The 17,164-nt window shown below is 37.3% G+C and overlaps 1 protein-coding gene across 3 annotated transcripts in view; it reads right to left on the reverse strand.

Annotated features, from left to right (window-relative positions):
- CFTR (CF transmembrane conductance regulator) overlaps positions 1-17,164 on the reverse strand; it is a 235,378-nt gene that overhangs the window by 17,018 nt on the left and 201,196 nt on the right. For all 3 annotated transcript variants that reach the window (XM_072652953.1, XM_072652954.1, XM_072652955.1), the window contains 2 exons: positions 16,416-16,664; positions 5,098-5,253 (listed from right to left, as the gene is read on the reverse strand). In XM_072652953.1, the coding sequence (XP_072509054.1) occupies positions 5,098-5,253; positions 16,416-16,664 (405 nt within the window). The remainder of the gene's footprint in view (positions 1-5,097; positions 5,254-16,415; positions 16,665-17,164) is intronic.

The following is a 17,164-nucleotide window of genomic DNA, read 5'->3' on the forward strand; positions in this document are numbered from 1 at the left end:
AGTGGAGACAAAAAAAGGATGCAAACACAATACACGATATTGTGTGATAATTTTCAATGACAAGGATTAAAAGTCAAATTCTAAGGTTATAAAGAGAGATGACTTCCAACTATGGGAACTATGGAAGAGAAAGCATTTCAGCTGAGTCTTAAAGAAAGTTGTCAAATTTGGACACATAGAAAAAGAAAAGCAGTAGAAGACAAAAAAAGAAAAGAGTAGTTGGACTGAAATAACATGCCAAATGTCCTGTACATTTTGAAGAAGTACAGAAATGATGAAAAAAAAAAAGTACAGATGATGAAAAATGATGGAGAGATGACAGCAGCTTTGATTTTGCTTTCCTTTACTTGCCCAAGCAGAACAATTGTTAGATTGCGAAGAACAAAAATAGCTAGTAGAGACCGGATGGTCAATGTAAGTAGAAAAATGGTAAAAGAGTTCATTTCTACCTGTAATGAGTTCATCACTAATCCACATTCAACTTCCTCCTAGGGTACTAAAAAAATGGGCTGATATAATTTCTGAGAAATCCTTTAAATACGATGGGAAAAATAAAAGAAGGGATGTCGTACTAGAGAAGACGAATATCCATTTTTTTTTAAAAGGAAAGAGAACAGGACTGTCAAACTATACCAATTAATTAATCCAAATGTATTCTTGTGTGTGTTATTTATTTAAGTGGTTGCTATGTCCTAGGCTCTGTGCTAATTTCTGGTGATACAAAGGAAGGTAAAAACAGCCCTTAGCCTCAAGAAATTCATAGACACCAGAGAGATCAAAGAAAGAAAAAACTGTAATTTGAAAAAAAAGTTCATTGTAGTCATTTTATAGCAACGAATTGGAAACTGAAGGACATCCATCAATGGAAGGGGGAAGGCAGAACAGATGAGCAAATTATCCTCTCATTGATATGACAGAAGGAATGATTTCAGAGAAGCCTGGGAATTTTTATATGAACTTAAGTGGAGAAAAGTGAAGAGAATTAAAACAATTTGCATTAATAACAATAACATTCAAAGACAAACAACTTTGAAGGACTTAAAAACTCAGATCACTGTAAAGGCCAGTCACAACTCTATTAGACCAATGATGATTCATGCTACCTACCTCCTGATAGAGAAGTGATAGAGTGAAGGTACAGAGTGAAACATATTTTTAGACAAGGCCCTTTGTTTGACTTAACTGTATACTTGCACATTTGTTATAAGAGTTTTGTCTCCCCATCCACCCACCACCAATGGTAGGGGGTTGGAAGAGAAAAAGGAGGGAGGGAAAATAAATATCCGTTAAAAGATAAAAAAAGAAAAGGCTATTTATTTCATAAGAATTGTGGGTAATTAGTGTTGTTTTTGGATGCTGGTCTCCTGATTTCCTGACACCTCTGCCTTTCTTTACAAAGCCCCTCCTGAGATCAATGCAAAGTTCAGAGAGAATTTCTGCCTTGAATTGCTCACCTGCCCTATCTCCTCAGTTATTACGTTCTCCTTGGATGCTGTCCAGCTCCTGAGATAAAGAACAACAGCTTAACGTAGCTAGTTCTGTGAGAAGGATGAGGATAAGGCACTGCAGAATTTGCCAAAAATAATTGCCTTCTGTGACTTTACCTGTTGTAATATGAAATCTAAGTCACTGCCTAAGGGAGGAGGGGTGTGCCACAAGCAAGTCTCTTACATCTTTGATCACCTAACCTTGATTTCCCTGAGGTCTCTAATGATAGAAATCTTAATAAACTTTTATCTTTCATGGGTTAAGAGGGGAGTTGGAAGAAAAAAAATAATAAGCATATAGTAAATTGCTAAAAAAAAAACTTTTCTCCTAGAATTTTGAGATTTTCTTTTTATAAGTTGAATTCCAGGAAGTTTGTAAAAAATGACAATCAGAAATTGGTGAGAAAGGTTAGAAAAATAAAAACATCTTTTTGTTCAGAGAATAAAGATATGTGAGGATGTTCTGCTGTTGTTTTCTTCTTGGGCTTCATTCTGCTATATAATGGGCATTTCTGAAGAATTTCAGAACTTCCTGGGAAGCAGTTTATCTGTGACCTTGGGGCTCAGGACATCAGGGACCAAAGTCAGGCCCAAAGTCTCCCATAGGTATGGGGAGAGGTATCTGACAGCTCATGCACTATGGAAATTGTAATGAAATGGAAAAAAGAATATTTTGTCAGGCTGACCATCAGGTTTGTAGCTACCTTGTAGGAAGTGAGTTGGAATAAGTGTAGATTTTAAAAGACTTATTTTGGTGGAGAAGCAAGAATTCATATATATATATACATACACGTATATGTGCGTGTGTGTGTATACACACACACATGCACACACACAGACAATGCCAAGTCTAGGTCCTGAGCATTAGCATTTTAGGGGGAGTGGAGAAGGTCCAGACCTGAGATTTCCTGAGCTTTGAGAACTCTCAGTGAAGAAAAATTCAAATTAACAAGATACATGAGCAGATTTTCTGCAGTCTCTAGTCTTAGAGAACCAGGGTCCCACATCCCTGTCGCATTTGTCAGCGGTGGCAGGAGAATTCAGAACTTTCTGATTCTGAGGTCAGCTTTCTATCCACCCTGACAAGCAGCATCCTAAAGAGAGCTATCTTGGCAGAGTAGAAAGGTCACAGAGTGAGGACTCCCAAAACCTGGAATCTATTCTTAGATTCACTACTTAACTAGCCACATGGCTCAGGGCAAGTCAGTTTACATTTCTGCAGGTCAGTTTCCTTATCCTTTACTGAGTTAGAAGATCTTACCAGTCCCTTCCAGACGTACAACCCTATGATCTGTCTGTAAGTGACACCACAACAAAACAAGTCTTTCCTGTGTTATTCACAGGAGTTTGCTTTATAGGAGGGAAGGGGACAAGACACAAGAAAACCTTAACAGTAAAGGTCCTCAGCCGACCAGACTCTAGTCTCCACTGTTCTGCACTTTTCTTTTCTCTACGCTATTGCTCTTAAGCTTGTTCCATTTGCATTATTATTTTTTAGAATTTTTTGCTATTAAGGAATTTGAAAATCTTCTCTTCCACCAGGAGAAATCACATTTTCCATCTACAACCAAGAACAAATTTCTAGCAGATGATGAAGTCTGGGGAAAAGAACTGAAAATATCAGTCTAGAGAGTTTTAATATCTAAAAGAAGAATTGCCTTATAAAGTTATTTTGGTAAGTAGTACAATTTTCTTCTCCATCTAGATTTGGAATCCAGCTCCTCCTGGCTTATAACTTTCATTTTCCAAGTGCAAGATGAAGGGCCAGGCTTGAAAAGTACTAAAATAAGTACAGAGAGCAATATGTGCTCAGTGAATTGAAAAGAAATTGAAATGATTAGTATATCATGAAAAATTACATTTACTTCATCGCTGGTTAAAGGTATTAAAGATGTAAAGCAGAGGTAGGGAATAGGGGAAAGCAATCACAAAAATGACCCAAATGTGGGCCCAGTTTCATCTAATTTTCAAAGGTTACCTAGATTAGGGCCAATTATGTCTAGTTTGCAAGCACCATTGTTATCATTTAACTTTTATTTTAAATGAGCAACTAGTAACATTTTCTCTCTCTCATTCACATGCATAAACATACATACTTTAAACACTTGTTTTTGCAAAATAATGCAAAAAATCCTACCATATTAGTGAGGTTTCATGACCCAAATCAAAGAATGACATTTTAAAACTTGCTACAGATTAATCTTGACATGGTTCACTCTATTCTAGATACAAAAAAACAATGATTACACTTTTTATTTTCAATTTCACTGCTTCATGTCCTAATGCTTCTCCCAAATGTTTGTTATTTCAGCAGCATCTCTTACGTGTTAGAAAACATTTGTCATCCTGCTGTGACTACTAACATGGTGCTTAGAGCACTGGAGCAGGGAAAAATGCAGAAGAAAACAAGTGGTAAGCATGCTCCAGTTGAGGAATATGTCAGCTAGGAAATGTAATCAAAACAATTAATGACATGGTAATAACCATTTCTCATAGAATGTTGTAAACATCTAGAAAAAAATTTTTCCTAGGAAAAAATTGCAATTTATAAGAAAGGAGAAATTAACAAATATGTTCTGGATTAAATGTAAATCATACAATACATTCAGCAGGCAACATTTATTAGCTGCCCCTATATGGGAATGCAAAGACATAAATAAAACAATCCCTGGCCTCAAGGAGCTCACATTGTATTCAAAGATAAAAGAACATGCACACAGAAAACTAAATACAAAATATGTACTTTTGTAGGACAAAGTAAAGTTCTTGGGGAAAGCCATTACCATCTGGGGGGAGGTCAAGGCAGGTGGCACTTAGGTAAGCTACTAATTCTGAAGCGAGCTAGGTATAAGTGCATTCCAGGTACAGACAATAGCCAGTGCAAAGATATGTAGGCTGCAGATAGACTGTCACATACAGGACATAGCATAGTAGGTCAGTTTGATTGGAAGTTAGAGTGTGTGAAAGAGAGTAATGTACAATGAACGTGGAAAGGTTGGTTCGGACCAGATGGGCTTTGAAAGACAGAGAGAGGAGTTTGTGCTTTATCTTCAAGGCAGAAAGGAAACTTGGGAAATTCTTTAGTCAAGAGTGACAGAGTCAGACCTCTGCTTTGGAAATATTAATTTGGCAGCCAGGTGGAGGAAAATTGGACAAGGGAAATTCTGTGTGCAGGAGACCAGTGAAGAAGCAACTGCAGTAAGTGCAAAGGTGGAAGAGATCCTGACCTAGGGTGGTGGCATGTGAGTGTAAAACAGTGAAAGTTTGTGATAAACAGAGCAGAGGTTGAGTCAGTGAGACTTGGTAACTAATTGGAGGTGAAGGGTAAAAAAAAAAAAGGGAGGAATTAAGGATTCTAACTAAGGTTGCAAACCTAAGTGACTGGCCAAGATTATGGTACCTTCAGCAGAAATAGGGACATGAAGAACATGGAAGAGTTTGGGGAGAAGGAGGAGATGAATTCTGGTCTGCACATGATGAGTTTGTGATGCCTACAGGACATCTCCTTAGAGAGGTCACAACTGATATACAACCGATGATAGAGGATTGTCCCTGGCAAGAAATTATATTCATTAAAATTTTGAATTTTTGCTAATTCTGCCATTCTTACCTGTGGTATGACACCAAATGCTTTTCTCCACTGCTGCAAGGGTATTGAATCCCAAGATACACCATCAATCTGTATATCTCCTTTTGTGTTCAGTAATCTTAAAAAAGCTGCTAACAAGGTGCTTTTTCCAGAACCAGTTCTTCCTAAGAGGCCCACCTGTAAAATAAAAGGGGCAGGGAGTCAGAAGTCAGTTTTAAGTAACTGTTGCTATTTATAAGTATCAATAAATTAAATATGATATTGTGCTATAAATTTCATATAGAAAAATATTGCTACCATTACAAGAGTCCACCTGTTCAGTTCTTTTTACAGTCTAAAGGACAGATTGGTATTGATTTCTCTATATCTTTTTGCTCCTTCCTCAACTATGAGCAATGCTTGTATTGGAAAGGCTGACTGGCATCCATGAAGCAGAGACTAACTGGTCTACACGGGCATGGAACCCCAAACCTTTACCTTATTAGCATTACTAAGTTAACTGTTGCTTTTCCAAATAACCCAAAGTAATATAACCTTGAAATCATTGAACCAAGATAAAAATATGCATCATTAAGAAGAAGCGCTCATGGGTAGGCCGTGCTAATATAATAAAAATGACAATTCTACCCAAATTAATATACTTATTTAGTGCCATACCAATTAAACTATCAGACAATTACTTTCTAGAGCTGGGTAAAATAATATCAAAATTCATTTGGAAAAACAAAAGGTCCAGAATATCAAAGGGACTAATGAAAAGAAATGCTTGGGAAGGTGGCCTAGCGCTACCAGACCTCAAACTCTACTATAAAGCAGCAATTATCAAAACCACTTGGTATTGGCTAAGAAACAGAGAGGTAGACAAGTGGAATAGACTTGGCACTCAAGATGCAGTAGGCAAGGAATATAGTAACCTTCTGTTTGATAAACCCAAGGACCCCAGCTTCTGGGATAAGAACTCATTGTTTGACAAAAATTGCTGGGAAAACTGGATAACAGTGTGGCGGGAATTAGGCATAGACCCATACCTGACACCGTACACAAGAATAAAGTCCAAATGGGTACATGATTTAGGTATAAAGATTGATACCATGAATAAACTGGAGAAGCAAGGAATAGCATATCTATCAGATCTATGGAGAAGGGAAGAATTCTTTACTAAAGGAGAGATAGAAAGCATTATGAAATGCAAAATGGATAACTTTGATTACATTAAACTGAGAAGTTTTTGCACAACCAAACCCAATGCAACCAAAATCTGGAGGGATGTAGTAAATTGGGAAAGAATTTTTACAGCTAAGCTCGGGGATAAAGGCCTCATTTCTAGAATATATAGAGAACTGACCCAAATGTATAATCATACAAGTCATTCCCCAATTGATAAATGGTCAAAGGATATGAACAGGCAATTTTCAGAGGAAGAAATTAAAGCTATCTATAATCATATGAAAAAATGCTCTAAATCACTATTGGTTAGAGAGATGCAAATCAAAACAACTCTGAGGTACCACATCACACCTATAAGATTGGCAAACATGACAGAACAAGAAAATGATAAATGCTGGAGAGGATGTGGGAGAGTTGGAACACTAATTCATTGTTGGTGGAGCTGCGAGCGCATCCAACCATTCTGGAGAGCAATTTGGAACTATGCCCAAAGGGCTACAAAAATGTGCATACCCTTTGACCCAGCAATATCGCTACTAGGACTATATCCCCAAGAGATCATAAAAATGGGAAAGGGTCCCACATGTACAAAAATATTTATAGCAGCACTCTATGTAGTTGCCAAAAACTGGAAGTCAAGGGGATGTCCATCAATTGGAGAATGGCTGAATAAATTATGGTATATGAATGTAATGGAGTACTATTGTGCCATAAGAAATGATGAACAAGAAGACTTCAGAGAGGCCTGGAAGGACTTATATGACCTGATGCTGAGTGAAAGGAGCAGAACCAGGAGAACTTTATGCACAGCAACGACCACAGTGTGTGAGAGTTTTTTCTGGTAGACTTAGATTTCTGTAATAACACAAGAACTTCTTACAAAAAAAAAAAAAATCCCAATGGTGGATCTCAAGGCAAAATGCCTTCCACACTCAGAGAGAGAAATATGGAAGTCACTCACATAATGTAGCAGATCATGTTTGTGTATGTGTATGTGTTTGTGTATCATGTTCTGATTTGTTATACGATTTCTTTCATTTATCTTAGTCTGACTACATAGCATGACTATAGTGAAAATATACTCAATAGGAAAGTATATGTAGAATCTATACAGAATTGTATGCAGTCGTGGGGAGGGAGGGGGGTAACGGGGGGTAGGTGGGGGGGGATAAAATCGCAATTGTATGGCAGTGATTGTTAAACATTAAAAAATAAAAATTAAAAAAAAATTAAAAAAAAAAGAAGAAGAAGAAAAAGAATATCCTAGTCCATTTTATTGTGTGACCCTATGGAAACATATTTAACAGACTCTGGGGTTTCTTGGTCTGAGATCTGACTAGCAAGCTCAACCATTACACTCAATCACTACATTCCAATGGGATAATCCAACTCAACAAATGTTTTAAAGTACTTGGTACTACATGCAAACGATTGGGGACACAAGGATAAAAGTAAAACTATACCTGTCCTCAAAAAGCTTCCATTTGGGGAAGATACATACATACACACATACACACATATACATACACATACATATGAATACCACATATATGTAGTCATATACACATGTTGTATGTATGGCAATGAACATACTACATGTGAAGTAGTAAGAATATAAGAACAAAACTGTCCCTTCTCTCAAAGAGTTTTCATTCTACTGAGAGAAACACCATGTATACAAATAAGTACACCATATATATATTGACAAAGTATGTGAAGTATTTACTACGGTATATATGTGTGTATGTGTGCTATATATACTACTGTATATGTTGTATGTGTGCATGTAGTACATACTACTGTGTGTGTGTGTGTGTGTGTGTATACTACTCTGTGTACTCTATATACAACAGTATATATGTATGTATACTACTACATGGGTGCTGGGGAAATAAAAGAAAAAAAATTCTCCCTGCCCTCAAGTGTTTTCATTCTCCCAAGGGAAGCAGCATATATACTTGTAAGTACAGCACATATATAAAGGCAGAGAGTACTAACATTACAGGGATCAGAAGTGGCCTAGGGTAGAAGGTGCTAACTAAGCTGTGCTCTGAGGGAAGCTAAGCATTGCCTTTTCCAGCTCGCATAATGGTTATATAATGTCCTTTTCAGTGCATCATCAGTCACTCTCTGAAAGGACCAGACCAACCAATCTGTGACTGTTTTTTCTGCTGTCTTAACAATCCAAACAATTCCATCAATAATCAATATGAGCTACGTGGTCAACTAGGCAGACTAATGCTTCAATTGGGCTAATAATACTTCAATCACTAGATCATGGTGGGTTCTACTTACATCACATTCTTTCAGTCAATATGTGCACAGTCCTGCACAATTAACTCGAATCTTTTCTTCACAGATGAGGATGCCCCAGATCTCCCAGACAGAAGTGGTCTCTCAAATCAAGATCTGGTAGCTAAAGAGGGATTGGAATTCAGCATCCCTCAATCCTAACCTCAATGGTCTGATCTAACCAGGACAAAGGACCATGTTCTCTTTCTGCCAGCCACAAATGGTAGCATCTTCAGACAACACAACGAAAGCACATCACACTCCTACCTTGGTCCTAGCATGAGTTTTCAAGCACTACCACATCATACCCTTCCTCAGCCCCTCATCTGAAATTTGAAAGTGTCGTCCCTCTTAAACTACCTGGCATTTAACTTTGTTGGTGTTGTTCAGCCATTTTCAGTCATTTCAGATTCTTTGTGACCCCATTTGAAGTTTTCTTGGCAGAGATACTGGAGTGGTTTGCCATTTCCTACTCCAATTCACTTTATAGATAAGAAAACTGAGGCAAACAGGGTTAAGTGACTTGCCCAGGATAACACAGCTAGGAAGTGTCTCAGTTTAGACTTGAACTTGGGAACCCAAGTCTTCCCAACTCCAGGCCTGCTATTCTATCCACTGAACCATCTAGCAGCCCTACTTTAACTACCTTGCATTTATTCTCTTTATATTTATTCTCTACGTTCTTAAGTCTTTGTTTCTTCTATTAGAATGTAAGCTCTTTGCAAGCAGAGATTGTTTCATTCCTCATATTTGAATCCCCAGCACTCAGCAGAGTGGCTGGCACATAGGAGATGTTTACTGAAATATCTGCTGATTGACTTCAAAACACTGCATTTAATACCTCTTGTTCTGTCTTCTCTATCCTACTTATTGTCTGAGAATGCATTGAGATGAACAGGTTTTCTGGGAAGAAAGAATTGCTTTTGGTCATGCCTAACAAAGGCTTCTTGTTACTTATATAACTGGCATGTAAAAGCTCTTTTCTGGGGTTTGCTTTTTTAAAGCTATACACTGATTGGTTACATAAGGTCAGAGCATTTGACTGCAAGTTATCTTTTGAGATTTACCCATATCCCAGGTGATATTTTTTTCTATTTTCTAATATTCTCACTATAATAAAAGTTTCTTTTACCCACTAACTTATATTTACCAACTTTTTCAGTTAGAAGAGGCAGCATGGTATAATAGATAAAGTGCTGGATTTGGCTTGAAGAAGGCCTGAATCCAAAGCATGCCTTTGAAATTTACTACCTATGTGATCATGGTCAGGTTAGTTCATGTCTATTTGCCTCAATTTACTCATCTGTAAAGGGAGTATAAGAAGACCACTCTTCATGAGAAGCAGGGCAGTAGAGTGAATAGAGACAGCCTAAGAGCTGTTTCAGTCTCTTCTTTGACAGTTACTGGCCATACATTCTTGGCCAGGTCACTTAATCTCTTCATTTTCTAGGTAACCCAAACTATAAATTACAGAGAAGTTGCCTGATTGGAGTGACAAGGTAGTACAGTGGATAGATCATTAGACTAGGAACTCCTCTTTCTGAGTTCAAATCTGGCCTTAGATACTTACTAGCTGTGTGACTCTGGACAAGTCACTTAACCCTGTTTGCCTCTATTTCCTCATCTGTAAAATGAGTTGGAGAGTGAAATGACAAATTGCTCCAAAATCTTTTCCAAGAAAACCTCAAATGGGGTCACAGAGAGCAGAAAATGACTAAAACGACTGAACAACAATTTCCCAAATAAAGAAATGATGACTCAAAGAGCTCAGGTCATATAGCAAGCAGTAGGCCTGGGACTTGAATTCAGTTATTCTATTTTCAAGTCAATGGCTCTTTTTAATAAAATTTTGTCTACTCTCTAATAATTAATTTTGACAGAGAAAAAAGTTTCTTTGGAGATCTAAATAGATTTGGATTTGGTGCCATTTTGAAAGATACCATAAATAAATGAGTTTCAACACATTCCTTCTCCTTTGCTTTTTTAATTTTACTGTAGCTGACTGAACCATTTTTCAGTCTCTTATCCTTTCCAGGGGTGTCACAATGAGAGAAACAAGATTCCTCATAGTAAGAAAAAATAAATCTTCTTCATATTATGTTCATTTTTTTTTTGCAGTTTGGACAGAAAAATGTAGTAGCCCTGGGGAATACTGCCCAAACAGGTGTAATATATTAATTCCAGCTCCATCACCCTTTTCTTTAACAAAGACAGATTACCTAGGTATTCCTTTACAAATCAAGTGGCATTTAAGTGTTCATGCTGCTACGTAATCTGAACACCTGAGCTAGAGATCTATTATTTTTGGCATCATATCCAGTATTCTTCTGTACTCTGACTGGGTCAGTCTGCCCAAGGGGGAAAGATCTATATTTATGAGCAATTTCCCCTTTGTACATGGAGAAATACAAATGAAGAAGGTAGCCAGGTTCACAAATGAAGAAGGAATCTATTAGGGTGACTATTTAATTCACTTGCCTATACATCCAGTGGTGATATTTATCATTTCCAGAAGGTCAGGATTTGATTTTCCATTCAAAACCAGTCCCACAATTGAGGTTTAAGTTTAGAGTTTAAATTTATTTTTTCATTTTTCAAACTATACTTTTAGAAGAAAGGGAGCAGAGGAAAAGTTTCTGGTTCAGAGAAGGCAACGTGAATATTATAATTTATCACCTCAATTGTTTTTCCTTTAATAAGAAAATTTGACACCAAAAAGAGAAACATACTCATCAGCTAAGATTTGGTGATATTTAGACTTGGCATAATTAATACAATGAAATCATCATAAACCAGTGGTCCTATGTACTATAGACACTATTCATGGACCAAAGTGATATAGGTAGTATGTCCCCAACCTTAAAGGGGAAGGTTTTATCTAGTGCAAATATTATAAACCTATTCTAAGATGATTAAACAAACTATGTTAATTCTTCATCTACATTTATCTCTTTAATCTCCACCAACATGCCAAAGTTCTTTGAAATTCATTAAAAATTACAAAAGGATTCTCCCTAAAACCCTGTTTATCCAGTCTGGACTAGTGGTGTTAGAACATCTGATAAGGACACTTAGAAATGGAGGTGAGAAGCTCTGATGCAACTTACAGTCCTAGGCAGTTGCCTGGGACACTGAAGAGTTGAGTGTCTGGCCCGTAGCCACACAGTTATTGTATACAAGAGGAAGGTGTTAATGCTGGTCTTCTAGAATCAGAGGCTAGCCTTACTATCTACTATACTACTTTGCCTCTAATTCTAAGGTTCCAATTTAAAAATTTTGTTTCAAGAAGGACTAAATCATTTTAGCTCAGACCTGTGATTTTATAGATGTAGGCAAGTCCCATTGAGAGGACGCCTTCTATCAATGCAGATCAACTCTTGTTCTAGAAATTAGAATCTAGGTTGTCTGGTGAACCTCAAAATGTATATTGATACCTCCCTAAAGTTCACACACACACACACACACACACACACACACACATACACACACACACACACTCTACAGGTTTACCAACATGATATTAAGTCTGACTCAGAAATCATGCAAGACCAAGAATAAAAATGTTCCCCAATCCTGCTGAATTCTTATTCCTAAATTGCCAAAACTAATTAGGAAAATCAAGATTCCATCTCTCTGTTATACCACAAAAGCCTGCTTCACAGTTGCTTATGAGGGAAGGGGAAAGGGGATGAGCAATTCTGAAACAGAGACGGGGAACGATGGAGGTTTGGCAGGGAAAGGAAAAAAAACAAAATGAAGAGATTAGTGAAGGTTTCCTATCTTCACTTATGCAAATCCATTTGTTACCATCCGTATTCTGTGGACAGTCATCTTGGAAACTATCCAAGGTGTCAGAAAAAAGAAGGATACTTTCCCATGCCTAAAAAGTCCTATGTATAAAACAAGTCAAAACAATGAACCATCCTTTCAACAGGAAGCTGCTGGGTGATGCCTCACCTTATCAAGGGTGAGGCATAATATATTCATTCACTTTTATACTCCTAGAACCAATGTATAACCAGCATCTTTCCTAAAATTGGTCTTCACTGAGGTTCCCCCTGCCCTAGAATGGCAATCTGGTACTGCAGAACGCTGTATTTGGAGTCGGAGGTGCAAGACTTGAATTTTGGCTTTATTGTTTACTATGTGCCTGATTTTGAGCAAGTCTTTTACCCTCCCTAGGTCTCACTTTCTTCATCTGTGAAAACAAAGGGGAGGAGAGTAGACCGAATCATTTTTAAGATCCCTTTGAACTCTAAATCCTATGATGCCATGATATAAAACCCAGTCATTTTTGGAAGTAAACAACGACTCTAGACAACGTAATGGGAGAACTTGCAACCTATGAAGCAATCGTGATTCTATCTTTATTAAACTGACACATAAAAGAAACTATTAAAATTAAACTCTAAAACTTTCACAAAAATGTCCATTTGAAAATATCTTGCCATAGAATATTCTTAGTGTAGAAAGGAGTTGACAATATCTAAGAAAAAGTATTTAAATTATATCTAAATTATAATTATCTGATCTATAAACCAACATCTCCTTCTTGACCTACTAGTCTCTCTGGGTTTTAAGGACACGGCTCCCTTTTGGTTCTCCTCCTGCTTATCCAAGCACTACCTTCTTCAGTGTCTTTTATCTTTCATATCTTAACTACTAACTTTAGAAATACCTTAAGGTTCTGTCCTCAGACTAAATCTCTTCTCTCTTTGTATTCTCTCTTAGTTAACTCATCCACTCCTATGAACTCAATTATCATTTCTTTGAAGATGACTGGGGCAGCTAGGTGACACAATGCATAGGGTTCTGGGTCTCAAGTCTGGAGTTTAAATCTGGATTTTACCTCTACAATCCACTTCTCTCCTTATAGGACCATTGTCCAAATTCAGGATTTTCTATATGGATATCCATGTTTTTTGGACAATTACTTTGTCAAATAGTTGACTTCCCTGCTTCAAGTCTTTCCCTTTTCCATTTCATCCTCCACACTCTGACAAAGTGACAATGCTACAGCCCAGGTATGACAATGTCACTCCTCTGCTCAATAAACTCAAATGACTCTCTATTATCTCTAATATAAAATATGGACCCCTCTATATGGCATTTAATGTCCTTCACAACCTAGCTCCAACTTACTTTTCCAGCTTTATTACATATTATTCCCCTTTGGGCACTCTTCAGTTCAACCACACATTGATTTCTTGCGGTTCCTCACACATGATATCCTGCCTTCCATCTCCATGCCATTACCCAGGGTGTCCCTCATTTCTAAAATGGATTTCCGTATCAACTCTGCCTGTTAAAGTTCCTAGTTTCCTTGAAAGCTCAGCTCAAATACCACCTTTGACATGAGTTCTTTCCTGGTTCCCCTGCCCCAGCTAGTAGTTTCTACCTCCAAAATTATCTTATATTATCTATGCTGCATATATACCTATATACACAGTAAGTGTGCATGTCATCTCTCCCCATAGAATATAAGCTTGTCAAGGGCAGGGGCATTTTTATCTTTGTATCTCCACTGCCTAGCACATGGTGATTACTAACTCCAGAGCAAGTCAAAAGTTCCTGAATCTTCCTCTTAAGCCAGTTTTAGTGCAGATTCACAGGGCTTTGTAGTTTAACATCTACCTTCCTTTACAGGAGATTATCTGTCTTAAGTCATGTTCATCAATTTTCCTAAAATTCCAGGGCAAAAAGCAATAACATCTCAATAGCTCTAACAATTACCCTGAAAGAAACTCTATGGGCATCATTTAACAAACAGTAAATTAAAGCATTGTGAGAAGTTAGCTAATCCAGTTTTCACATCAAAGCTCTCCACTGGTAGTGCAGTTGTTGTTTTTACAACAAATGGACTATGCCATATACATGCAGGCACTGACATGATGTCAAGAGACTTAGAGGAAAGTTTCCAGCACATGAGATGTGTGAGTATGTGTGTATGGAGAGGGAGTGTGTCTTAAGAGGATTAGGGAGAAATTTCACAAGATGAGAAGGTAGAGATAGGTTGGTGTTTGTACTATGGGAAGCAGTGACTCCTCCAATGAGATCTTAGATCCACTGTTGCATAAGACTCAATGACATTAAATTTTGTGGTTAAAATTCTGAGATTCCAGAATAGGCAACTTTAAGGCATAACATCATTCCATTTTTGAATGTCTGGCAAAATTGCCCTTTCAAGAAATAATCAGTATGTTTATGAAGCACCATGCTAGGCATGAAGCAGGGCACAGAAATGAATTACAACATGTTTCTTTGTGATAGACAATTCCTGATTATACTTTTAATAGTTCTGCATCTGTTATATGACTTTAATAGCATTTTTTTTCAGAGTTGGGGGAGGAACATCTAAAAGAGAGATAATATAGGTTTGGTAGGTTTTAAGTTAGACAGTTTCCAAAAAGAAATACTTAGATCAGAGATTTAGAGTTGAAAGAGACCTCAGAAGTCATTGACTTCAATATCTTATTTTACAGTTGGGGAAATGGAGTCATAGAGTGATTAAGTAGTTTTCCCAACACTACATCACTAGTGAGTGTCTGAGGAAGTATCTGAGCCAAGGAATTCTTGTCTCCAAGTTCTGTGCTCTATCTACTATATATCACATTCCCTCTGAGGTAGGGTAAGGAGCAGAATTAACTTGATGCCCCTTAAAGTTCTTTCCAGTTCTAAATCTACAACCTTATGCAGGCAACAGACATTTACTTTTTCTCATCTGAGCTGGAGATTTTAGATGGTGCTAACTGCCTACATACCATTATAATGATGGTTTATTTAAAAATTTCATTGCTCAATAACTGATAAAATAGTTATGAATTATGAGATGACTCTTGCACTGAAGATCTGTTGCTAGGCTTCATTGTAGCACAGGGACAATCCTGGACTCAATAAAGCTATGTTAGTAGAATATGAATTATGGAAATTTCTACCCAGTTAAGAAGGCTTTGGGTATGAAAGTAGTGTTGTTATTCAGTTGTTTCTGTCATGTCCAACTCTTCTTGAGCCCATTTCGAGTTGTTTTGACAAAGACACTAGAGTGGTTTGCCATTTCCTTCTTCAGTTCATTTTACAGATAAAGTAATTGAGTAAAGCAGGGTTAAGTGACTTGCCCAAGGACACAGAGCTAGTAGGTGTCCGAGGTCAGATTTGAAGTCAGGTCTTCCTAGCACTCTATCCACTGCACCACCTAGCTGCCCATGGACCTAGTAATTGATTTTGTAGATCTGTTATCAGAGGTTTAGCCTAACTAAGCATGGAAAGGTTTACCATGAGAGGGATACCTTTTAAGTGGGAATGTCTTCACAAGGAAGGAATGTTGTTTATATCAGTGGACCCAATGATGACCAATATTGGACCAAATAATCTTTTGATTATTGAAATATAAAACTATTCATTTAATACATAGTTTTAAATATACTACAGTTTTCATGTCCTATGTAGCAGTACTATATATAATAAATATTAGATTTTTTTGGAAGGGAGAAAGAGTATCTGAGCCTCCATTTTTCACTAGTATAAGTATCTCCCCACAGAGCAAACTTTGCCTTCCCATGCAGATTGCCAACTGCTCTTCAGCATACACCTTTATAGAGTAGCCTGGAGTATTGAAAGGTTGAGTGACTTGCTCAGGGTCACATTGTCAGAAAGGGTCAGTAGAGGGACTTGAACACAGATCTTCCTGACTCCAAAGTCATCTCTTTATTCACTAAGCTATGTTGCCTAACCATTGCATAGTCCATTTAATCTATTAGTCTAGTGTTAGTTCTCTGGTTCAACAATGGTGTTACAAAGAGGTTTGATAATATTGCCATCAGCCATTATAAATTAAAGTGGATGACAGAATAAATAAAATGAAAAAATGTTTTAAGTCTCACCCTTTGCCCAGAACTTATTGAGAAGGAAATGTTCTCTAATACAGCATTACCACCATCTATATATTTGGCTGTGAGGTCTTTGACAGTCATTTGACCTCCAGAAGGCCAGTTGTCCTCTTTCTTTATGTGTTCATTCTCAATGATCAGAACTTGTGAAAGATGATTTTCCTTCGACTTAGCTGGTTTGGTAGGAAGGGGTTCTTCACTTGGCATATCAATGAATTTAAACACTCGGCTCACAGACCGCATCTGGAAACCAAAATAAACAATATTTGAATTTGGAGGTGGGCAGAATTAAGATCCATACCAAAAGCAATAAAGAGTATAATTGTTTCCTAAAACAAAGTTCCCCCCATCAGAAGTGGCGTCAACTGATCACAGTCACCTAACCACAGGTACAGTCATTCAGGATTTTGTCTGAGCATTTTCACTGATTTAACAGGAAATAGTTGGCTATACTTAAAAGATTAACAAAGAATAATTAGTCATGCCTTGTACAAATGGGCTTTGTATTAACCTGTTGACATTTTGTGATCGATAACATTTGCAGTTATGCAAGGGACTCAGAAATGTTCACTCTTTATGCTTAAGTGGACAGAAAGAGATTTTTCTTTCCCACCTTAGACAGTATTGCACAATATTATACAACTGGTACCACAAAGTAAAATGTACCAACTGATAAAAACTAAGGAAAGTGCTTGGCTTTCTCCTAGACTGCCTTTATGACAAATTTTCCTCCTGTATGTCAG

This window comes from Notamacropus eugenii, chromosome 3 (genome assembly GCF_028372415.1).
Source record: "Notamacropus eugenii isolate mMacEug1 chromosome 3, mMacEug1.pri_v2, whole genome shotgun sequence".
Taxonomy (NCBI): domain Eukaryota; kingdom Metazoa; phylum Chordata; class Mammalia; order Diprotodontia; family Macropodidae; genus Notamacropus; species Notamacropus eugenii.